Raw genomic sequence first — 25,011 nt, forward strand, 5'->3', positions numbered from 1 at the left:
TTTTAGATGGGAGTTTGAAAAATTTGTAATGATTAGATGAGTTGAGTTATGCCTCATTTGGTTACACAAATGAGATAAGATGAAAGTTAAAAATTAAAAAAAATATTGTTAAAATATTATTTTTTAATATTATTTTTATTTTAAAATTTGAAAAAGTTTGAATTAGTTTTTATTTTTTGTTTTAAAATTTGAGAAAGTTGTAATGATTAGTTTGGTATTTATATTTGAATGATATTTGAGAATAAAATAAGATGAGATAAGATCAAATAGAATGAGATGAGACAAAAAAAAGTAATGTTATATACTGTCGTACAGTATGCAAGCGTCGCGTAATTTTTTTTTAAAAAGTAGGATTCACTATTAAAAATCAATTTTTTTTTTTATGTAACTCTCATATATATTCATTTTTAAAAAAAAAAATTTCGCAACACTTGCGCATCACACGCTCCAAATATCATTTGTCAACCAAAAATATTTCCAAATATCCCACTCTCTATCTACTAATTCTATCTATAAGTTATTATTTACTTTTATATTATATATTTATAATTTTTTTATAAGGTGTAAAAATATTTTTTATAAGATATAATGTGTGTGATAGTAAATAGTAAATAATTTAAAGAATTTTTCCTACGTAACATGGTTGATCCATTTACCTAAAATAGTCGTGGCAATTCTTCAAGTGTGCTCGGAAAACGAGATCCCAGTCGTCCATTATGACGAGGTACTCACGTGTCAACATCCAAAACACCCAGCAAGACTCCGACACGTCAGCAACCGCACCTCTCTCGCGCTTGCTGCCTCACTCTCTCCCATCTGAAGCAGTAGTCCAATCTCTCTCCATCTTTATAGTATATACCTTTTCATGGCGGTCAACGACTCGATATTCCAACACACTCCGTGAATACCGAATTACTGAATCCAGATAGCTGTGGAGAGCGGCTTTCGATCTGTTTAGGCGGGTTCACGAGCTGTATTTTAGGGGCATGGGGAAGACGGGAGGTAATCAGAGGACATACTCGACGAATCCCGGTGACTACAAGCTTCTGGAAGAGGTAGGGTACGGTGCGACCGCCACGGTCTACAGAGCAATCTATCTTCCTCTCAATGAAGTCGTGGCTGTCAAGTGCTTGGATCTCGATCGCTGCAATAGCAATCTGGTTAACTTCTTCGTTCACTTTCTCATAGTTTGCTCGGCTTTTCCCTTTTGGAATATTTCTTTACCGTTTGGTTTCATTAGTTTTCAGTGAATTGGGTTTGATATGAGATCTTGCTTAGTTACTGCGATTTGGTTTTGTTTGTGAAGTTGAAGCTTGGAGGTGACGTGTATTTTTTTGAGATGAAAATAGCGAGCAATTGAGGTTTGAGGAAATATTATTACTCTTTATTGAAATGGCTCTTTTGAATTTACTGTTCGTCTGCTTAGAATTCATCGAGAGCAATTTTTTTAGAGTATTTATGCCTCAGACCCTGGGTTGGTTTAACTAGGCGGGGGTATTGAGTAAGCTAATAATCTTGTTTTCAGCCTAGAAGCTGTTCTTTTGGCCCTCGAGTCGAGTTATTCGTTTTTTTTTTTCTCCTTTCCATGATGTGTGCACGGAGTGTACAAGGAAGATTACACTATAAAATAGAAAAGATTATTCGGTTTGGCAGGAAAACCTACGGATTGCTAATATTTTCAAAGCTATTTTTCTTTTTGGTTTTGGGTAGAAAAATAGCACATCTTTTTTGTGTTTATGATGTTATCAAGGACGAAAGTGCATTTAAAATTGTTCTCGAAATTATAGCAGTAGGATACTTGGCTTGTTGCTTTTGTGTCATGCTCACCCACTGAGCCCTCAAAAGTAATATCTACTTTTAATTTTCCACTTATGTGTGCTCTTAAGAACTTCATCAATGCATGCCTGATGTGATTTTTTTGGATGTTGAGATTGGATACTTTTATAGAAAGAAATTGGATCCGTGAACATTGCTTAGAGATCTGTCTACGTTAGTTTAGTGGTGGAATGAATTTTGGGAAGATTGTATTGTAGGATTTGGGTTACTGGTTTGCCTTGTAGTTTGAGTATGGGTCCCAAGGTTTGGTTCTATTTCTGGAAATTGCTGAGAGTTTTCCAATGGTCTTGGGACCAAAAGACATCTCTTATCTCCATTAACAAAGGTGATTTTATGGGTCCATTTTCATATGGGCGCCTGTGTTGTGTTTGGCTGTCCAGGGGAAAATTAATAAAGGTCTAGATAGGTTGGATGAATATGTCAGAAAATTGAAAATTGTGCCTGTAGCAAATTCTTGACAGTGCCTGGTTGTGTTTCAAAATGTGTTTTGATGAGATATTTGGTGGCTACATGCTAGGGAAAGTAAGGGCTTTTATGAGGTTTCACCTTGATGCAACGACTTGTCTAGAGTGAATTTCCTGGGCTGGCAATTCATGTTGCCGTGTCAAGTTTGGCTTGTGTCAAGTCGGATTCAGCTTGCATGAGTCAACCCTAACCCTACCCATTTAATTAAAGGGGCCAAATCCCAAACCTAATCTGCTAATTTCATGTCGAGCCGTGGATAATGACAAAAATTGTTAGTTCTTGATGTCATATAATGGGTTTGGGTCATGTCAAATTGAGTTAGATCATATATGAGTCAATATAACCCGATCGATTTAATTAATGGATTAAATTCCTCAACCCTTACTGTTATTTTTGTGTCAGGTCGTAGGTCGTGTGAAAAATTCTTGGACCTAGAATTTGTTGAAGTGGGTGGTCATTTTTTTAAAGAAAAAAATGTTACATGAAACAACCTGTAAATGTCAGGGTAGGGGGAGAAGCTTTTGGTTGTTCAGGGGCTGCGTAAGAACTCTTAAAACAATTGCAAACATTCCATTTATTCTTTTCTAATAATCTCCAGCAGTACAAATATAAATGCATTTTCAAACTCAGGTTCCCTGTCTTATTGTTCTCTATGACGTTTATAATTTTATTTGGTTGCCTTTTTGTGTAACTTTAAATTGTTTGTCTATTTGGTTCCTTTTTCGGTTAATTACTTGTTCTTCTAAATGGTGTTTTACTTGCTATCGATTTTATTGTTTTGCAGGATGATATACGTAGGGAGGCTCAAACGATGAGTTTGATAGATCATCAAAATGTTGTTAGGGCATATTGTTCATTTGTTGTTGAACAGAACCTTTGGGTGGTCATGCCATTCATGGCAGAAGGTTCTTGTTTGCACCTCATGAAGATAGCTTATCCAGATGGGTTTGAAGAAGCTGCCATTGGTTCTATACTGAAGGAAACTTTGAAGGCTTTGGAGTACCTACATCGACAAGGACATATTCATAGGGATGTGAAGGTCCGTGAATCTGGAACTTCAACATTATCTCATCATATGGTTTGTTTTTGTTCTTTTGTTTTAAAGCTATGCTGGGAGGTTTCAAGGGAGTTTATTTTGATATTTGTGTTTACAGGCTGGAAACATATTACTTGATGACAATGGGGTGGTAAAGCTTGCTGACTTTGGTGTTTCAGCTTGCATGTTTGATACCGGTGATAGACGGCGTTCGCGAAATACTTTTGTAGGGACTCCATGCTGGTAAGACATTGTGTCAATAGGCTCACTCGTTTTTTTAACATCTTATTGATAGGTAATTGATATTTTTAATATTTCTTGGTTTATGATTGTATCTTATGCTAATTTTCACTATCCATTTGTTTTATATTTCGACTTATCTTTTCTTTCTAGGATGGCACCAGAGGTATTGCAGCCAGGAAGTGGATATAACTCCAAGTGAGTTTCATTCCATCTTGTAACTTCGTAGAAACATTGAGGGACTTTGAGGGGTTGGGGTTGGAGTTTGTACATTTATGGTGTCACTACTGTTGATTACAGCCCCAAATTGAACTCGATTTGAGCACTTGAACTTATAGCATGAGGAAATATAACCCTCCAATTACTAGTAGTTTTACACTTTGTATCCCAAACTACCAAAACTGACATGTACCCTATGCCCTCCAATTACCAGCACTTGAAAAATAGTATGCTGATCCAATTCTGGCTTTTAAGGTAGTTGAAAAATAGGTGACATGGTACGTCTTGACAATTGAATCTTAAAAGGAGGGAGCAAACTGTTTTTTATTATAGCACTTAATGATTGTCATTATGTAATATATGATCATGCCTATTCTTATGATCAATAAAATCTTGTTTACCGATTAAAAAAATGATTGTCATTATTTAATATATTTGACACTACCTACTTATATGTTTAAAAGCTGCTATGGTAGTTTGGGCATGCCCTTTTCTGGGTCATTTGCACTTGGCCAAGAATAGGATTTGTGCTTGGCATGGGACATGAGGCAGGCTGCCATTGTGTGTAACCCCCGTAATAGATAGTTCTTTAAACTACATTTCTTCTTTTGCACCTCCTTTTATTGAACAGAAGTAGGGGTGATAAACAGTCTGTCTGGACCGATCGGACCGAGAGTGAGACCGGTCGGCCTCTGTCCACGTTTCAGAGGACCGAAAAGTTTCGGTCCGGTCCACAGTCTAGGGTTTTTCTGGACCGAATGAAAAAATAAAAATAAAAATAATATTTTATATATATTATTTATATAATAATTGTACAATTAACAATATAAAATTTTAATATGTTATTAATTCTTGTTAATATTCTATAAATTAACAATATGTTATATCTTCATCTAACCTATCACTATTAACAATATAAAATTTTAAATATGTTATTAACACTTGTTAATATTCTATGAATTAACTAATATATAATATCAATTAGTTAATTATATAGTAATTATATAAATTAATAATGTAATTCTCATCTAATTTATTATCATTGACCATATAAAATATTTTTTTATTGAGTTTGCTACATAATCCACATTAATTAGTTACTTAATTTAATTTAGTATTTTAAATAATTTTTTTTATTAATCAATTTAAAAAAAGAAAGAAAAAAAAAAAAAAGAGGCCGGACCGAATGGACCGATCGGACCAATAGCTACCGGTCCAGTCCGGTGCAGTCCGGAAAAATGATGGACCGAAAATGTTCGGTCCATCACCAGACCGGACCGGACCGGACCGACCGATTTGCACCCCTAAACAGAAGCAGATCACCTTCTTATGATAGTTGTCCAAGTGTCTTCTTTGCATAAAGTGAAATTAGAAAATGTCTTTTAACACTTGGTTGTTTGTTTTATCACTCTTGTACAGGGCTGATATTTGGTCATTTGGGATAACGGCACTTGAGTTGGCTCATGGTCATGCACCATTTTCAAAATATCCTCCAATGAAGGTAATGCATTTTAACAGTTCAATAAGACATTATACACAGATCGGGCATGAGCTTGAGAAGGCTTCCTTGGAAGTGCTTTCGTAAAACACCTCAAATATATCTGACCTATTCTTGTTCTGATAGGTTCTCCTGATGACCATACAGAATGCCCCTCCTGGACTTGATTATGATCGTGATAAACGGTTCTCTAAGGTACTGATGTTCTTTCTGGCTAAAGTAGAAAAATACACAAATATGTGCTTTGCACTTAGGTAGTTGCTATTTTTAAATCTCTTCCTATTATAGAATGATATTCTAATTGGAGGATTTCCAGTTGTGATCAGTCGTTTAAAGAAATGGTTGCAATGTGTCTCGTGAAAGATCAGACAAAGAGACCGACGGCAGATAAATTATTGAAACACTCCTTCTTCAAGAATGTGAAGCCTCCAGAACTTTCTGTGAAGAAATTATTTGCTGACCTGCCACCCCTCTGGAATCGTGTAAAAGCACTCCAGGTTAGCCACTATACTGCTGTGATGCAGCTTTCATGCTTTGACATGCTCTGGTACGCTTATCTGATGGATGTCTTCAAATTTGGCAGCTTAAAGATGCAGCACAACTAGCTCTAAAGAAAATGCCTTCAGCTGAACAAGAGGCAATATCACAGGTCATAAGAATACTTTTAGTTAGTTTTGTTTCATAATATGTCCATTTGTGAAACATCAATGAACATGATCCAGTAATTATCAGTGACAAGTGCCTCCCATTTTGAAGAATATTCATGCTGCCTTATTATTGTTAATCTGAAATTACAATCTTGTTCCTTAATCTGGAGTTTCCCAGACCATCCCTTCCATCCTAAATTCCCAATCAATGAGAAGCCGTTACATATGAAGAAAGCACCCTTTCTTTCCTTGATTTCTGAGACCCCTAGTCCACAGAAAACATTGTTCCTGGTAAGTGATAGATTTTTTTTTTTTTTTTTAAAAGGAGTAACAATAATTTAACAAAGAATAACGCCTGCATTAGAGGGTAGGGTTTTCAAAGGAGAGATTTCCTGTGGTTGATGTATGTTAGAACCTCGTTCTCTTATTGTGAATTTGCTCTTTCATCCTGCTTAGATCTGTTTTGTTACAATTTCTGCCAGCTGCTAATAATGATATAATCAACAATATAGGTATTTTTTTTCTTTTTCTTTCTTGGTGAAGTTTGTCATTCATATACTAGAGACTTAATCTCTATTATGTCATGAGTTATTCCCTCTAACTAGAATTAATATAAATAAGTTGGGAAAATGTTACTTTTCAATATAGACAAGTTTCTAAGATCTTACATTCAGCTGGCGGAGATATCTGAACTCTCTAATTTATGCATGTGTCCTCTTATCTTTAGTTGTTATTTCTTGTTTAACCCACCAGAGTGAGTACCAACGAGGAGTTAGTGCTTGGAACTTTGATATTGAGGATTTAAAAGCGCAAGCATCACTGGTAAGAAACAGGGTTTTAGTATTTATCAATTATCATGATATTGAATATTGATATGGTATCTTCCCGGTGGTCGTTGTTTGTTAGATATATTTGCCAGCTACCTTAAGTAATTTTTTTATTAGGTGCAAGATGACGATGATATGCCAGAGATGAGCGAAGAAGATGAAGGCGTAAAGTCTTTGGTTGGTGAGAAGGTATTAGTTTTTAAAATCATATAGTGCATGTCATTCTGATTTTGAATTGGGCAAGTTCTTTTGAAAGTTTGGATCCTAGTGAACTTTTGGTTTCTCGTCTGTCCCTGGCAGTATTCACCTGATTGCCAATCCAGTTTGGCGAAATTGAATTTAAACAACAAATTAGTACAACCTGAGTGTGGGGAACAAACTAGTGGTGAAGAATTACCACAGGTTGACTGCTTGAATAGAAAGGGAAAGAATCGGGAAAGTGATTTACTGGAATCTGGATGCCAAGAGAAAATTGGTTGGAAGGAAGATGTTTCAAGCCCTGAGGCATCATCATCTATGACAGAAAAGGAAATGTTACAGGCCAAGACTAAAGCTCAAATGTTGAAAATTCGTCATACTCAGAGTGGCCCACTCATGCCTGGTGCTGTGCTTGGTCATTCATTATCAGAGAGGGGACAAAGCTCTGAAAGGTTTGTAAGGTCCAGTGCGATGTATTCCATGAAGACAAATTAACCTCTGTTTCTTTATTTGCTGTATGCTTTAGTCATTTTGGATGTTTTCTTTTCTTTTTCTGTGGATAAGGGGCTCATGGTCAATTAATTACTAGGAATGAGAATGGAATTCAACAATGTACTGAAAAAGCTTACCGTGAAGTACGGCGGGCACCAAACTTTAGTGGTCCTTTGATGCTTCCAAACCGAGCTTCGGCAAACAGTTTATCAGCTCCAATAAAGCCTACTGGAGGTAATTCAGTTATTCAATGTGCACTAAAGATCATCAATGTTGCTATTGCTATTAATATTGATATAATACAGGCTTAAAGATTAAATGGCACTAATTGTTTTTCTCTTGATAGGGTTTAGAGAATCTTTAGATGACAAGTCAAAGGCTAATCTGGTGCAAATTAAAGGACGATTTTCAGTAACATCAGAGAATTTAGATCTTGTAAAGGTAATGTTTATAATGATGACATTTTGTGTCTCTCCCCTTTACCCCCCCCTCTCTCTCTCTCTCTCTCTCACGAGTGTTGCTAACTTGAATGTGTGTGCTAGGATATTCCATTAAGTACAGTTCCACGTCGGTCCTCTCAGGTAGGTGGCCAATTTTGATTTAAAAATTTTGTTCAACTAACTAATTTGCTTTTCTACTTACTTGGTGTTCTGTTTGTTGGTTTTAGGGATCTCCACTTAGAAAGTCGGCTAGTGTTGGTGAATGGATTTTTGAATCCAAACAGATGGTTTGTATATTGACCTATTGCTCCAACATAGTTCAAGTTTTTATTAAACAGTTATTTTGTTTATCACCACCATGATCTTGTTGGTACAGCCTCTTAAAACCTTTATGAATATGGTAGATTCTCAAAAGAAGACAATGTTTGATGGCCGTGTTTCTCTGTCCTAATTTATGACTTATTTTCCTTTGGAGAGTCCCAAAACAATCCACTTGCCAAAAGTGAAGTATGTGCTAAAAAATTGTCTTAAACTACCCTCGTCTATATATATATATATATATATATATTTTTTTTTTTGTCTTAAAAAAAAAGAAATTTCATCAAATTCATTTTAACTTCTGATAAAGTGACGAATATTTTGGAATTTTTTGAACTTTTCTCCATTTCATTAATGGTTTTCAGATTTTTTTTGTTCTAAGCAGTTTTTCAGATTTCTCGCATGGTTTAGTTACTGAATTATTATTTCCATATATTTACACACACACAGGGCCACATCACATCTTTTTATAGGTAAAAAAAATCATTTTTTGTATAGCAAATTATGTTGCCAAATTAATTCTAGCTTCCAAGCAGCAAACATTTGGAAGATTAAACCACATATTATGTCAGTTTGATGGTGTTTATTTCCTCTTTAAATTATTACATTGTTATATTCTGTGTTTTCAGCCTGTTAATCAGTCGCCAAAGGACTTTAGCAACAGCAATTTACCTGCATCACTTCTCATGCCGCACCTTCAGAATCTATTTCAGCAGACTGCAATTCAACAGGTGAAAAAAGCAATCTTAGAATGAGTTTACGATTTTTGGTTTGATTTTGACAATGAAAAATTTCTTTTCCTTGATGAACTTAAAATCTCTTATCAACAAATGCTTTTATTAAAAATTTTACTTGTATACCAGGAGCTTATTATGAACTTGTTGAATAGTTTGCAACCACCTGAGGTAGCGGATGGTGAGTATGATACTTCATACAGTTGAATGTGCTTATATTGGAAAACGAGGTATCAAACAAGTTTGTGAGGAACTCCTATTTTTTTTTTCAGCTTCTCAAAATGGAAAATTGCCCCCACTGCCTCGCGGTTCAGAGAATAATGTAATTGTGAGTTTTCCTGTCTAGTCGGAGACTTTCCTGAAATCGTTTTCATTTTATAGAAGGATCATTGGAATTTGCAGAGAATGTGGTTATCATGACCGTAATAAGCTCTTAGCTTTTATTAGCTTTGGAAGTTTGTAGACTTAAAAGTTATCGATACAGGATATTTGATTAGATTTCACACGTTGTACTTCAATTGCACCTTCTACGATTTTTAAGGAAATTCTTTTTACTTGTAAAAAATGTGTAGGGTTCACTTTTTAGTTTTGGACACAGGAAAAATAAACGTGTAGGTTCTGAGACTAACTTCACCAAATTGAAGATCCCTGATAATTGGTTTTTTAAATATGTTCAGATAAGAGATGTTGATTATTGTAAATATATTTATGTAATCAATTAATGTTAATGAGAGCAATGGGAGTTTTCCTTATGAAGAGCTTCCATGAGTTCTCTCCAGGCAATTTAGCATGAAAATCAAACTAACCAAAATTATTGCATGAGGATCCGTTGGCCAAGGTTGAAATTGAGATGAAAGCAAGTAAGTGGATCAAATCTGGCACTTTCTATCCTTTCATCGTGTGTTGGCAGACCTGATTCCATCAAATGTAGAGCATGTAATCAGATCTGGATTTTGTTTTTTCCAATTATTTAGCCCGTAAGAAGTAATAAGAAATAATTATTTCTTATGGGAATAATTGGACAAAAGCTTTAAGAAATAATTTGTTATGTGAGGCAGAACAAAACCAATTGCTGGCACTCTTACTTTGCTTTGAAGCAGCATCGGGGTTGAAAGTGAACCTTGAAAAATCAGAATTGGTGTTAGTTGGTAATGTTCATAATATCAGACAACTGGCTAACACTCTAGGATGTAAGGTGGCTGCCCTACCTATGAGTTACCTGGGTTTACCGTTGGGGACTGCCTCAAGGACTGCAACTGTATGAGATACAGTGATTGAGAAGATCGAACGTAGATTGGCTGGTTGGAGACTATACTTGTCGAAAGGGGGTAGGATCACTTTAATAAAAAGTACTCTCTCCAATCTACCAACGTATTTTTTAACTCTATTACCAATTCCAGTAAGTGTGGTGACCCGGATTGAGAAACTATATAGGAAATTTCTTTGGAGTGGCATGGGGGATGACTTTAAATTTTATCTTGTCAAATGGAATAAGGTATGTTCCCTACTTCCCGTGGGAGGGCTGGGTATTAGAAACCTAAATATTTTCATTAGGGCATTACTTGGGAAATGATTGTGGCGATATAACACGGAACCGGAAGCTCTATGGAAGTTGATAATTGATTATAAATATGGAAGGTGGGTGGGGGGTGTAGTAGAGAGGTAAATGGCCCTCACGGAATGGGGACTTGGAAGCATATTATAAATATGAGAGGTGTTTTTTCGTCACACTAGATTTGTGTTGGGAGATGGTTTTAGAATAAAATTCTGGAGCGACATACGGTGTGGAAATAATACACTAAAAGATTTATTCCCCTCAGTATTTAGGATTGCATTTGAGAAAGAAGTTTTAGTGACTGATTTTATGGTGATAGCTAGAGCTCAAGTACAGTGGAACATCGTCTTTAGTAGGGCGGCTCAAGACTGGGAAGCTGGTAGCTTTGAGTAGTTCTTCCGACTTTTGTACTCCGTGAAACCGAGCATCCAAGGAAATTACAAGTTGTGGTGGGTACCGGCTGGTAAAGGCACATTCTCAGTTCAATCATTTTATAAGTCTCTCACGCAGGTGCTGAACACTCAGTTTCCATGGAAGAGGATTTGGTAGAATAAGGCGCCTCCCAAAGCAACTTTCTTTGCATGGACAGCTTTACTGTGAAAGATCTTGACGATGGATAATCTGAGAAGACGTGGGGTAATCATAATAGATTGGTGTTGCATGTGCAAGAAGAGTGGTGAAATTGTAGATCATCTTTTACTGCATTGTGATGTTGCTAGGGCGCTATGGGTTGAGGTGTTCAGCAGGTTAGAGTTAGCTTGGGTTATGCCCGCCACAGTGGAGGCGCTCTTGGCTTGTTGGACAAATCCTAAGGTATTCCAGAAATCAAAGCTGTGTGGAAGATGGTTCCTATTTGTATTCTATGGTGCTTATGACAGGACGTTCATAGACAAGGAGAGATCTTTTGAGGATCTTCAATCTTTTTTTGTTAGAATGTTATTCATATGGGCCATAGCTATAGATTTTAATGGTTTAGACCTGATTGAATTTCTTGTTTCCTCTTCTTCATCCTAGATAGGTGTTTTCCTCTTGTATACCATCTTGTGTACTTTGGGCTAATGCCTATTCTATTAATACAATCGTTTACATATAAAAAAAAAAATTTATTTAGCCCGTTCAATCACTTTAAGATAATAGATTTGATGACGTGGTATGCATGGTATTAGGTGCCAAAATTTATCAATGTGAAGGCAGAGGTGGAGACAAGGCCCATGAGAGCACTTTTATGGAACCTTGTTTCCTAACTTATCAATTCTAGAGAAAAATCCTGTGTTTTATGAATAACTACTTTTTTTCTTTGCTTGTCACCTGAAAACAGTTTGACTTGCCTGTCGTGATTAATGGTTTCCTGGGTGTTCTTGTCCTTTTTCTCTGTATCTGTTTGATAGATTGAACTAGCGGCTTCTGAGAGGGAGCGTTTACTACTTATCAAGATCTCAGAGCTTCAAGCTAGGTTGGTCATCATGAGAACTTCTGATGTGTTTTTCTTTCTTTGTTTTCCTTTTGTGCATGGTTGTTTCTCTTATTCTCTCTCTCCTCCCCCCGGCAGGATGATCAATTTGAATGATGAGCTGACAGCTGAAAAGTTGAAATATACCCAAGTGAGTAGCTCAAGGGTGTTTATATTTAGTCGTTTTTGTTTCGAGTTACCTGTCTCCGTGTCTTAGGGCTGGGCCTAATAAGGAGTTGTTTAAACATGACAACTCTGAAAACTGGTTGGTTTTAGTTGAAGTGATTTGGCTGTTGACATAGGATTACCATTAGATTAACATAAACAGTAGATATGTTCCTCTCAGCCTTGCTCCATTTGCCTCCTCTTATTTTTGTTATTTTACCCATTGATAAATACAAAGAGGGTGAGATTGTTGTTGTGGATGTAGGAATAAATTATCAAAGTAATTTTAAGCTTACGTTGATGATTTTATTGCTCAACAGTTGCAATGGCAGCTAAATGCTGCGTCCGGTCTGGAAGAAAATGGGGACAAGAGGGAAGGGGGTGCCTGAAACTCAGATATTGTGGTCGGTGTAAATTAAATAATCATGTACATCCTGGCAAGAGATCTGAGATGCACATCATATGCAGAAAGTGTTTTCCTACAAATTCTTTATCTGTGCCAAATCGGGACTGTTTTGGCTGTCGACAGCGATAGATATGAGCCGAAGTGTGGCAATGCATGTGTCTGGGTCACTTTCGCCAATGTGCTTAATAAGTTTCTTTAGAGATCTCGGCCACCAAAGATGATGAGCAACAGCTCAATTCGTTCAGTCAGTTGCTCTCATACAAAGATAAATGAGCTCCTCCCGCAATGCCATGTTAATTGTAGCTTGCGAAATTGGCAGCTGATTCTTTTTCTTGTTCATTTGTGCCCTTATAGTTATGGGTGTTAATTTATAATTGACAGTTTTTGTGGTTATAATGCTCAATTATAATAATAGATTTTTTTATTGTGTAAAATAGGACTTGTGAGCTTGTAAATTTGGCGATAAATATATATTTACTATTTTCTTAACTCTTTTTTTTTATTTGGTCTCCTGGGAATTTTGACTTTGTTATACACACACACACACGTGTGTTACGGCCAAATAAATTACATTGCTTAAGGTAAGAGAAAAATGGTACTAAATAATTAGTTCGGTCCCGTAATTATTCTATTTGAAGGCGAACGTGGTTGGATTGTTTTGAAACATCTATTGCATGTGAATCTCGCAAGAAGATGCAAACTAAGTATGACTATTTTGAGGCACAGTCGATGGATTCTAATCTTCAATCCGATGCATTGTTAGATAAGGATGGATGGATAGATAAATTTTGATAAAAGAGAGCATTGATGTAGTCTCAAAGAGTGAGACAAAAAGTGACGGATAAACAAGTTTGGAGGAGGAGGGGAAGACCCTGCCTGATCCGTCATCGTGTATAGCTTACGCCCTGTTCATAAAGAGAAAATATATTTACAATTTTAAATTGTGTAACCGTCACGTAATCGTTTTGAAAAAGAATAAATAAAATATAGAATTTATATGAAAAAAAATTAATTTTTTAATAATATATTTTATTATTTTTTAAAATAATTACGTGATGTTTATAATTATAAGTAGAATTACTCGCTCATCATAAATGTGCATGAATTGATGGTATGGGGGAGACGGTTGATCGGTATGCGGGCATGGAGGGTGGCGAATGGGCATAAATTGGTCTGACTCGGCACATTAGAATGGCTCCGCAGGCATTTGTCTGTTTCCATCTTCTCCTCCGATCTCTTTGCTTGGTTGCCCGACCTTTGCTACTGTATAGACACAACATAAACATTCTACTACGCGTAGGTCTGACTCGGCACATTAAAATACAAAATAATGCTATCAAAAAACAGAAAAAGACAAAATACTTTTAACACTCTCGATACAAAATCTCAGTGGCTTCTGTCCAACAAAAATAAGTAGAAATGAGTTTATTGTTTGAAAATATTTTGATATAATAAATGATAGCTTTTATAGTTGATTTTGTCCTCTTCAACTCCATCAATTGATATATTATAATTAAACTAATTTTTTTTTATTTAAATAGTTCACTTATAAAAGAATTTAAAATATATCATTAAAATGAAAAAAAATATTTTACTCATTATCTTTATATCATACATTAAATATAATTTTTTATTTTTTTCTTAGCAGATATGTGATTTAAGAATGATAAGTAGAATAATTTAATTAATTTAGCATGAATAAAATTAAAAGAAATAAAAATAAAAATAAATATAATATGTGGTGTGTGATAATAAATAGTAAAACTTGTGAAGTGAATATGATAAAATTTAAGACGGGAAAAAAAATACTATTTAAAAAAAAAAAAATTAGCAATTGTTGTTACGAGAGAATATAGGTTGAATAGTAATTTTCTTTACAACAATAAAAATTGATGTATATTTAAATCAAAACAACAAGGAAAATTTCGATTTTTTATTTATTAGAGAAGACGTTGAGGGGGAAACTGGAACTGTAGAAGACGCCATCAACGGTCCAAGACTCCAAGTCATGCTCGCACTGACCAGAGGGTTTAGCCATAGGCTTTTTACCATCCACAGGCACCTTACTCGTCATCTCATGGCCACCAACGCTCCCCTGAAGCGCGTCGGCACTCACAACGGGAGCTTCCATTGCGACGAGGCCCTCGGTTGCTTCATGATTCGCCTCACCGATAAGTTCTGCAACGCCGAAATCGTCCGCACCCAACATCCAGGTTCATTCCCCGAAATGGTTTCCGGTTGCCTAGAGATAACAACGGAAATAGACAAGTAAATGGAAAGAATACGGCTGTTTTTTTAATTGGTTGTTCTTATGATTCTAATGAACTTTTATTAGTTTAATGGGTTCTCCTAAGTAGCCCAAGTCCGGATTTTCTTGGTTAGAGAGAAAACGGTTGAAAAATAAAAGGATATAGAAAGAGAAGCTGGAATATTTTTGTAGGAGCCTGTTGTTTGAATCTGCTGTTCTTGTGATTTTCGCATTTTTCGTTATCTCAAGGGGTACTCAGTAAGTATAAGTGCACCATTGTTTAGCTCAGAATCAAAATGCTCTATCTTGTTACTGAGGAATTTTAGTTCCAAGGTTTCCAAGGAATAATTGAGTTCAATCGGTTAACGCAGAATTAGAAGTTTTGATTTTGAGGATAATATCTGAAGGAGGTTTGGTTTTAGTGGGACCTGAATGGAGATGTTTTTCATTTCTCTATGTGAATTTAATTCAATCGATTTGAGGGTTGTAGGTGCTGGAGGGTCTTGATGCCGTTCTTGATGTTGGGGGTGTGTATGATCCAATTCAAAATCGGTATGATCATCACCAGAAAGGGTTTGATGAAGTTTTTGGTCACGGATTTCTTACCAAGCTCAGTAGTGCTGGTCTTGTCTACAAGGTAATCCTCTGTTCAAGTGCACATTGGTAGTTTATATGTGGGAGATGGAAGTTTGGAAGTATCTACACGGTTTGTGTTAGTTTTATTTGACCTGATTTGGTTTCATTTCTTTTCGCCATTTTCTTTGTTAGAATCCAATTTGCATTTCTTTTACATTGTTGGCATCTAGCATTTTGGAAAGGAAATAATAGCCAAGGAACTTCAAGTTGATGAAGGGCACCCGGATGTGCATCGGTTATTTTTGGCTGTATACAAGAGCTTCATGGAGGTACTAATTTATATATATTGGGATGGCCGTGCATCTATGGGATAGGATTATTTTCGGCAAAGTTTTGTTACTTCCTGTATTTTGAATGAAGAAGTTCATTTAATGCGATGTTGAATATCTTCAAAAAGAAAGGTGACTGATTTCAGATTTATTGCGTGCAGACAGCTTCAGATGTGTAGATTCTTCTTGTTTGTAACTGGTGGTGAATGAAGTGTCCATTAAGTTTTTATATATTCTTGCAAGCAATCGATGCTATTGACAATGGGATCAATCAGTTTGATACGGAGAAACCTCCAAGATACTTGAATAATTCAAACTTGTCTTCAAGAGTTGGAAGATTCAATTTGGATTGGATAGACCCCGATCAATCACCTGAGAAGGAGAATGAGGCCTTTCAACAAGCTATGTCTCTGGCTGGCCATGAGTTTTTAGATGTGAGGTTTTTATAATGTTAATGGTTAAGCTTCAATTTTGTTCTTTTATTCGTTAAATTATTTACTTTACCATACACCTGCAAAAGCATAGAGATTAAAATGGGCCATAGTTATTGAATTTTTTCTTTAATGTGTTTACACTTTTAATGTGACAGCCTTCTCCTACTTTCAGAGTGTTAGGTGTCATGCAAAATCATGGTTGCCAGCGAGGTCAATTGTAGTGGAGTGTCTTGCAGCAAGACAGGATATTGATCCTTCTGGAGAAATTATGGTTTTGACTAGATCCTGTCCTGTAAGTTGGCAATGCTTATCTTTCTCCTTGCCTACACAATGTTGTTAGTCTAAAGCTGCTTCATACCCATATTCTATTCAATCTGCAGAATGTTTCATCCATTTGATATGTCGTATGCCACATACTGTTTTTTTCCTCTCTGTTTTATGTTAATTTATATAATTCGTTGTTTTCTGTGTCTTTTTTATCTGGTAATGGGTAGAGAAGTTTAATAGCTACTACATTGGATTGCCTTTAATTTTTCTTAAATAAAGCATGTTGCTTAAGATATGAGCTTCCATGTTATGGCAAACAATGGTCTCTACATTACTACATCAATTACATACCTTATGTTCATAATCTCCAATCTGGTTTTATGTGCTATAGTGATTTTTCTTGAATAAAAGCATGCTGCTAAGAATATAAATTACTCTATTATGTCAAACAATAACATATGCATCGATCATCATGTTCAGACGACGTTAATGTGATTTTTTGCCTTGCAGTGGAAGCTTCACATGTTTGAGCTTGAGGAAGAGATGAAGATTGACCCTCTCATCAAATATGTTGTCTACCAGGTAGTTATACCTATCTTGTGAAATTTTTATGCTTTTTTTGTTTCCTGCAGATAGATAGATGGCTTTGTTCACAGGTAGGTTTGGTAGGATGATATTTTTCCTATCATTTTTTTCAGAAATGCTATTCATCATTCTCTCATCATCTTATTATGTAGCATCAAATGATTGGAGAAGTATCTGTTTCTTTTCAGTTATCTACCAATCATTTGATACCATATTAGTGGATGATGAAAAGATGATGGTTAAAATGATGATAAATGATATTTTCCCTTTTTTTCCATATCAAGTTCAGAGATTCTGTCCTTAAAAAGAGGCAAGTAGTTTTTCTCTAGCATGGTAATTTTTAGTGTAATTTTTTTCTTCAAAATGTAAAGCCTTGAGTGCTTGGAGAGAGAGAGAGAGAGAGAGAGAGAGAGTTTGGGGAATTTGTTTGCATAATGGTGTTCTGCCTCCTTTTTTGCACTACTTTCTGAGTCTCCTGGTTACAAATACCTTTAAAATGAAGGTTGCTATAATTTGTGTTAGGCATACCCTATTGAAAGTGATGTTAGTTTTGAGTAGTGCAACAGTCCCAGCGGGGCACTTTTCTGTTGTTTTTCTCAGATTAATCTCTGCCTACCATCAGTAAGGATATCAAATAAATGTCACTATCTTTTGAACATCTTGTTTAGCAAGTTCATTTTATTCCAGTTTACCGTCCTAAATTTTATGTTTTTCCGAGGAGACTTCTGAATGTATATATTGCAACACAATCTCCAGGATGACAGGAACAAAACTTGGAGAGTGCAGGCAGTAGCCGTGTCCCCTGATAGGTTTGAGAGCAGAAAGCCTCTTCCTTATCAATGGCAAGGACTAACGGATGATGAACTCTCGAGGGAGGTGGGTATTCCTGGCTGTGTTTTTGTCCATATGAGTGGGTTTATTGGTGGGAATCGAAGTTATGAGGGTGCTCTGGCCATGGCAAAAGCTGCTTTGAAGCTCTAACTGAAGAAAAGTGTTCTAAGTCAGTGATTTTGTTAGTTCGGATTCTGAGAGATTTTTGGCATTTCTGCGGGATCTACCTATTATTTTTTACTGTTTCCATTTTATGTGCCTTGGGCAGCAATTTTGTAGTCCCAACTCCATGTGGTTTCTCAGAGCTTGTTTTGGGATGCATTTGGAAGATTTTTGCGTTTGGTTAATAACTTTTATCCATTTCCGATTTCAGCATATATATATAAATAGCTGTGTTTTCTTACATAAAAACCAACGCAGGCCAGTGTTCATCAGCTTGGAATGACCAAAAAATCAAATGCAGAATACCTTAAGACAATAATCGAATAGCCAACAATAAATGATAAATTGATCTCAAGGGCAAGCCCATGACTTAACCCCGGTGGGCTGGATTGGAAACTCATTTTAATTAATTTTATTTTATTATTATAATTTTTTAAAATTTTTATACAAAATATAATAAATAATCTAAAATTTTAAAATAATAATAATATTATAATAATATTTTATTTAAAATTATTTTAATTCATTTTTAAATCCAAACTAGATAAATTGTTAAAGAATTATATTGCCTCTTTTATTCTTAAAGAAATTAATTATAGACATAAACTCCGTACTTATATATACTATTTAAAAATATATAATTTTATTTTTTTAACCTCGCATTTCCTACTTACAATAGAACGTTTGGTTAAGAATAGATTGCGATGCGACTCATCATCAAACAAAATCTTCGATAAGGATGAGTAGCAATCGAAGCTCAGAGCAGGCCTAACGGAGCAGTGAGCACTCCAATCACGTCTCTTTATACAACTCCCATGGCCTCCGCCACCACCAGATCCCTCAAAGCTCGTCTCAACAACGGTGAAGGGCCCTTCTATGGCCTCTTCCTCCTCAGCTTCTCACCCACCCTCGCCGAGATCGCTGGCCATGCAGGCTATGACTTCGTCGTCGTCGACATGGAGCACGGCTCCGGTGGTATTTCTGATGCCCTCCCTTGTCTCCGCGCCCTCGCCGCCACCGGTACCCCTGCCATCCTCAGGATCCCCGATAACTCTCCCACCTGGGCCAAGAAAGCCCTCGACTTAGGGCCTCAGGGCATCATGATTCCCATGATTGACTGCCAACTTTCCGCCCAGCAAGCCGTCTCCCATTGCCGATACCCACCCGCCGGAGTTCGAGGAGCAGCCTACCCGATCGTGAGAGCCTCCAAGTACGGTATCGACGAAGATTACATAGACAAGTGTGAGAGCGAGCTCTTGATAATGTGCCAGGTGGAGTCGGAGGAAGCCGTGAGAAAGGTAAAGGAGATTGCTGCTGTTGATGGGGTTGACTGTATCATGATTGGGCCGTTGGATTTGAGCGTGAGCATGGGGTACCTGGGGGACCCAGGAAACGGGAAGGTGAAGGAGATGATTAGGGTGGCGGAGAAGGCGGTTCTGGAGACGAAAGCCGAGAAAGGAAGCGATGGCGGGAGTGCAGGAGCTTATCTTGCTGGTTTTGCAATGCCACAGGATGGGCCTGAGGAGCTTAAGAAGCGTGGATACAACATGGTGTGTGGTGCTGTTGATGTGGGCTTGTTTAAGTCTGCTGCTGTTGAGGATGTGAAAAGGTTTAAGCTGAAATGACTTCTCATGATCACTCAGGACCCATCCATTTTCTTTTCGATTTCCTGTTTGGTTTTGGGTTGTTCTTGTTGTTTTGTTTGAGGGGGGAATAGATGAAGAGATGAACTATTGATCTTACCTTCAAATAAAGTTAATATTTCATCATGAATCATGTCCTATAATGACCTACCTAACAAGAAATCCTATGCATATATTGGTCTGTTAATTTGTTTGGTGAACCTTTTCGTGAAAGAATATTGAGAAACAAATTCATGACAAGTTGGACATGTTTCACCGTGCAAAGCTCCTGACATCTTTACTTCTGAGTGCACATAAAAGGATATGCAGGTTGCCTTTCAACAACAATATGCATATTTTCTCATTATTATTATGTATTTTATATATTTATTTCATAGCTGAAAACATAAGTCATCTTTATTTATTCATTTGATACATTATGTAGTATAAATGGATCTAATATAGATCCGAAATGAAATGGTAACACTTGTTCCCTTCAAAATCTATATAATTCATGACCATGTTGCCAACAAGGAGGTTGCTATACATTAAGTAGAAGCTTGTAAGTAGTGAATTAAACAAGCTATATGGATTGAATTATGAGATACTCTAATTGTAACGAATCATTATAAAAGACTAGTCAATAATATAATTGAGATTCTTTAAAATCATTATAGAGGCCTTGGATTTCTAATAATAGCGGGGGATCCATTCATCCTCTTCCTATGCATAATCACGTAATTTGGAGTATTATTTCATTCTATGTAGGTGCATTCTAATTAGATATTAAAGTCGGAACTAGATGTTTATTTAAATTACTTGTTATATGGTGAGATTATAAATTTGGATTTACTCTATAATAATGAAAGAAATACCTTAACTAAGAAATATTATCTCATTTTCATTTTAACATTCCAAATTCTAAATGAGCCGTTGACCAAAGCTAATTAGTAAGAAATATTTTAGCTACAAATTAATTATATAAAAGTAATTCTATAAACTGATGTGGTTTCATGTGATTCGTCAGATTGTATAGTTATTTTTATTATAAAATAAATTTAATAAATCACATAAAATCACGTCAATTTATATGATTATTTTTATATAATCTCTTTATTTTTATAGCAATTTTCTCGTTCTTTTATTTGACGATGGAAAAATGAAATCCCGGGAAATCATGAAATCGAGTGCCAAATTGCCATATTATTTCCACTAAAATGAAAATCTACCCGAAACCATGATACATTGATAATGACCTTCGACGACAACTTTTTAACTACACCACCCTTTTCTTCTTCCTCACCTTCTGCCACTCTCTCTCTCTCTCTCTGAAATTGATCTGCGAGACTGCGAATGGAGCTCTTCTACTTCTTGGTGTTCGGTGCTCTAACGGCAGTAGTGGCAGCGTTGGAGCTGAGCAAAACTGGCAAAGATCGCATGAACACTTCCTCTGCGTTCAATGCATTCAAAAACAATTACATCCTCGTTTACTCTCTCATGATGGGTACGCTTTAGATCTGAACCGGCACTTGTTCTTGTACCTCATATGACTGTCCTCTATTCATGCAAAGATTACTGCAATGTGGTCGTTCTTCTTATTTATCCATGCGGGTTTGTTCCGAATTATTGGTGTTTTTGGCGATGATTATTGGATGAGTCAATTCTGTTTGCAAATTCTTGATCTAGGATCTTTTTTTTTTTTTAACATTGCAAATGTGTGTTTTCTCTCTTGACACAGAATGAAAAAGAAAAGAAAGAGAGAGAAATTTGAGAGTAAATTGTCCGCCCGAGAAATGATAAACCTGCTACACTAAATTAAACATTTGTTTTGGGCTCAGTTGAGAATCTTCATTTTTTTAATACGAGAGATTCACTATAGCTAATAATCTCTATTTCTTTTTCTCTTTTTTGTTTCTTGTTTGTTTTTCTTGAATAATGTTTCAGCTCAAATGGGCATTAAAGTTTTGGGCGGTAATCATCCTAAAGAACTTGCTATTTCTTTCATGAGTACGAATCATCCTATTGTTTTCTTATCGGGAGAAACGCTTGGCCATTGATTTGTCGTTGCTTCTGCCTTCTGGCACTTCCTTATATTAATTTACATTTATTAATACTTTCGTTGGCATGTTTCCTTTTTGAGTGGTGCCGAGATCTGTTGGCCGTAATGAAGCTTACTCTATTTATTCTTGGGAAAGTAGTTGATGATCAAAAGTTGTCACGATAATTGAATTGCTTGAATTGACGGAGATTGCTGGTTTTGGAAATTTCAATATTTTCCATGTTTTCCTGGATCTAATCAAATTGGTGGCAACAGCTGGGGATTGGTTGCAGGGTCCATATGTTTACTACCTTTACAGTCAGTATGGGTTTGGAAAGGGAGACATTGGGCAACTCTTCATTGCTGGGTTTGGATCCTCTATGTTGTTTGGGACAATTGTTGGATCTTTAGCTGATAAACAGTAAGATCTCATATTTGATGCATTTTTGTTTTACTTTTGATCCTACGACTAGTTTGTAATCAATCACATGCCAAATTCAGGGGTAGGAAGAGGGCATGTGTTACTTACTGCATAGCTTATATTCTAAGCTGCATCACTAAACATTCTCCTGAGTACAAAGTTTTAATGTTGGGACGCATATTGGGCGGCATCGCCACTTCTCTTCTATTTTCAGCTTTTGAATCTTGGCTTGTTGCAGAACACAATAAGGTGCGTCACTGCTCTGATGATGATTTAAGCTCTGCAGATCAAATAGATAGAAGTATTAAAGCAACTGGTTCATTCTCCAAAAATCGTGATTAACATATGCTTGAGCTGTTTTTGTGGATTCACTTGTGTGGCTTATTTATTACATAATCTGCACGTCCTAGGAGGTGGACCCTGTCACTGATGAGATCCTAGAAGCGATATTTCCCCTGCTATTACTTTCTCATTTTTATAAAAGCATGTGACAGTTTAAATGGGCTCTTCTATGTTGCTATTTTGGCTCATCACATTACCTGTTATTTGCAGAGGGGTTTTGAGCAACAATGGCTTTCAATTACATTTTCTAAGGCAATATTTCTTGGCAATGGTCTGGTCGCCATTGTATCTGGGTTGTTTGGAAATCTTTTAGTGGATACATTGGGATTTGGCCCTGTTTCTCCATTTGACGCCGCTGCATGCTTTCTGGCGATTGGCATGGCAATTATAATGTCATCATGGAGTGAAAACTATGGAGACCCTTCAGAAAACAAGGACTTGCTTGCCCAGTTCAAGGCTGCTGCTGTGGCCATTGCTTCTGGTGAATTCCTAGTCTTGTATTTTCATCCTATTTTAATCCTTTATCTTTTGTTATGAAAAATGAATTCATTACATTTCCATAACCTAGCATGGGGTCTAGACTAACTATTGGGAACCATTTTGGATTATTATCTGCAAAAATTGACCAATTTTGGTTTATCATAGTCATTTTGAATGAGAAATTAAAATATTATGAAGATGCTTTTGTTATGGTCGATCCTAATTTTTCTGTGCCTTTTCTCTACTACTCTATTCTCTTTGGAATTTCATTCAATGTTTATGCTTCCATATGGGATCAGATGAGAAAATCGCATTACTGGGTGCTATACAATCCCTGTTTGAAGGCTCAATGTACACCTTTGTGTTCCTTTGGACTCCGGCTCTGAGCCCAAATGAAGAGGAGATTCCACACGGTTTCATTTTTGCAACATTCATGTTGGCTTCAATGTTGGGAAGCTCCATTGCATCTCGACTGTTGGCTCGTTCATCTCCCAAAGTTGAGAGCTACATGCAGATTGTTTTTGTAATCTCATCAGCATCCCTTCTGCTTCCCATTTTAACCAATGTATGTTGTAACTTCCGATTCCTCTAACTTCTTTCTACATAAAAGTCCCATATGTTTTTCCTTTTCTAAGATCTTGTTTCTGTGGAAATAATTTGTCTGAACAGTTCTTGACAGCACCTTCCAAAGTGAAACGTGGAAGTATCTCGTTTTCTGGATGTATTCTGGTTGCTGGCTTCTGTGCATTTGAGGCCTGTGTGGGGATATTCTGGCCATCAATGATGAAGATGAGGTCCCAATACATTCCTGAGGAGGCAAGAAGCACCATAATGAACTTCTTTCGCATTCCTCTGAACATCTTTGTGTGTGTTGTGCTGTACAATGTGAGTGGCACTTGCTCTTTTATGAGATTGGATGCACAATTTGAGCTTGGATGATAAGTGTACCATGCGCTATAAGTGGCATTCTCTTTATTACTTAATAGCGTCTGTATTCTTTCCCTTTCAAAGGTCGATGCATTTCCCATGACGGTCATGTTCGGCATGTGCTCAATTTTTCTCTTTGTGGCTGCTGTACTGCAGTGGCGGCTCATGATGATTGCAGAAAGCCAAAAGCCAAGTATGTTCTGCAATTTCTATCAGAAATATATCATTCTGAGTTTAGAAAGTGCTAAAAAATGATAACATTAGAAGTTTTAAGTATTACATGTCTTGCACCTAGAAGCTGTAACCTCATGATTTGGAGTTTCCTTTAAAAACCCTTGGTTTTGTGATATGATCATATGATGATATGTGTTTCCTCATAGAACCACAAGACTGGACGGCACTGGAGAGGTCCACAGAGGCAGAGCCATTACATATCTGATTTATTTGAAGAATAAACTCTGGAAGTTTTGAAGATTAAAGCCAGCTACATTGTCTTATTTGGAATTGGTGGATGTGCATTCCGATTGATGTTTGCTATCCAATAAATAAGGAAATGGAGAATGTGGATTGAGTCTTGATAAGAATGCATAAAGATTTTTGACATAAAGAAATGAAAAGGTAAAAGAATGGTATAGTCAGTACTCTTAGATCATTACTTCTGCAGTTAGTGTATATTGGTGCTGCATAATCTCGGGTGTTTCAGGATTCAAGGCATTTGCCCTAGTATATATAGTGATGATTTCTCGGTCATTATCATTCTACATTTTTTTCTGTTCTTAATTTCTATTCATTTTTAATTATTTTTCTCCCCCTTCTGTGCCTCGATTTTTGTTAAAAAATGATGCCACAAAAAAGCAACTATTGTCGCATGTTCTTACCTCACCTGGGTAAATAGATATTACCTGGAGTTCATGATAGTTACTTTTGATTGCTTTTCTGTGGGTACTGCAACAATGTTTTCCAATTATAAATTTGCTTAATTGGGATTGTAGATAGTAATGATGATTTTATAGAATTTAGAAAGAACCTACCAAATTCGTCTGTATAATTGTTAGAAAAACTTCCATCAAATGGACATTATACAAGTAATTGTTCCCTTGTAAATTGGAACAAAAAGGTAAAGAAAGGAAAATCATATGAAAATGGAGTAAAAAATATGGATTCGAATTGATTCATAACTAACCAATGGTCCATGCACAACATCTTTCCATTTACTCGAGCCT

General features: G+C 36.3%; 3 protein-coding genes and 1 pseudogene across 5 annotated transcripts; all 4 read left to right on the forward strand.

Moving 5' to 3' along the window:
- The first annotated feature begins 739 nt into the window (after positions 1-739).
- Positions 740-12,938, forward strand: LOC109021712 (serine/threonine-protein kinase BLUS1-like). Of its 2 annotated transcripts, XM_019004406.2 has the most exons (21): positions 793-1,160; positions 3,086-3,340; positions 3,456-3,580; positions 3,731-3,775; positions 5,216-5,297; positions 5,421-5,489; positions 5,621-5,791; positions 5,878-5,943; positions 6,695-6,763; positions 6,886-6,957; positions 7,069-7,418; positions 7,556-7,692; positions 7,805-7,899; positions 8,001-8,039; positions 8,126-8,185; positions 8,846-8,947; positions 9,080-9,131; positions 9,223-9,278; positions 11,894-11,958; positions 12,055-12,106; positions 12,441-12,938. In XM_019004406.2, the coding sequence occupies exons 1-21, from the start codon at positions 987-989 to the stop codon at positions 12,507-12,509; spliced, it is 2,205 nt and encodes a 734-aa protein (XP_018859951.2). In that variant the 5' UTR covers positions 793-986; the 3' UTR covers positions 12,510-12,938. The 2 variants fall into 2 exon arrangements, with proteins under 2 accessions (XP_035543207.1, XP_018859951.2); XM_035687314.1 differs by lacking the exons at positions 8,001-8,039; positions 8,126-8,185 and having other exon boundaries at positions 740-1,160.
- LOC109021708 (molybdate-anion transporter-like) lies at positions 7,945-24,538 on the forward strand. 2 transcript variants are annotated; one of them, XM_035687315.1, is made up of 9 exons: positions 7,945-7,961; positions 20,893-21,084; positions 21,895-22,039; positions 22,120-22,288; positions 22,592-22,862; positions 23,161-23,426; positions 23,531-23,746; positions 23,873-23,981; positions 24,169-24,538. In XM_035687315.1, the coding sequence occupies exons 2-9, from the start codon at positions 20,934-20,936 to the stop codon at positions 24,225-24,227; spliced, it is 1,386 nt and encodes a 461-aa protein (XP_035543208.1). In that variant the 5' UTR covers positions 7,945-7,961; positions 20,893-20,933; the 3' UTR covers positions 24,228-24,538. The 2 variants fall into 2 exon arrangements, with proteins under 2 accessions (XP_035543208.1, XP_018859947.1); XM_019004402.2 differs by lacking the exon at positions 7,945-7,961 and having other exon boundaries at positions 20,809-21,084.
- Positions 14,491-18,171, forward strand: LOC109021713 (annotated as a pseudogene).
- Positions 18,591-19,849, forward strand: LOC109021710 (2-keto-3-deoxy-L-rhamnonate aldolase-like). The gene has a single exon (XM_019004403.2). The coding sequence runs from the start codon at positions 18,774-18,776 to the stop codon at positions 19,581-19,583; it is 810 nt and encodes a 269-aa protein (XP_018859948.2). The 5' UTR covers positions 18,591-18,773; the 3' UTR covers positions 19,584-19,849.
- Positions 24,539-25,011: the final 473 nt, after the last annotated feature.

This window comes from Juglans regia, chromosome 2 (assembly GCF_001411555.2).
Source record: "Juglans regia cultivar Chandler chromosome 2, Walnut 2.0, whole genome shotgun sequence".
Classification (NCBI taxonomy): domain Eukaryota; kingdom Viridiplantae; phylum Streptophyta; class Magnoliopsida; order Fagales; family Juglandaceae; genus Juglans; species Juglans regia.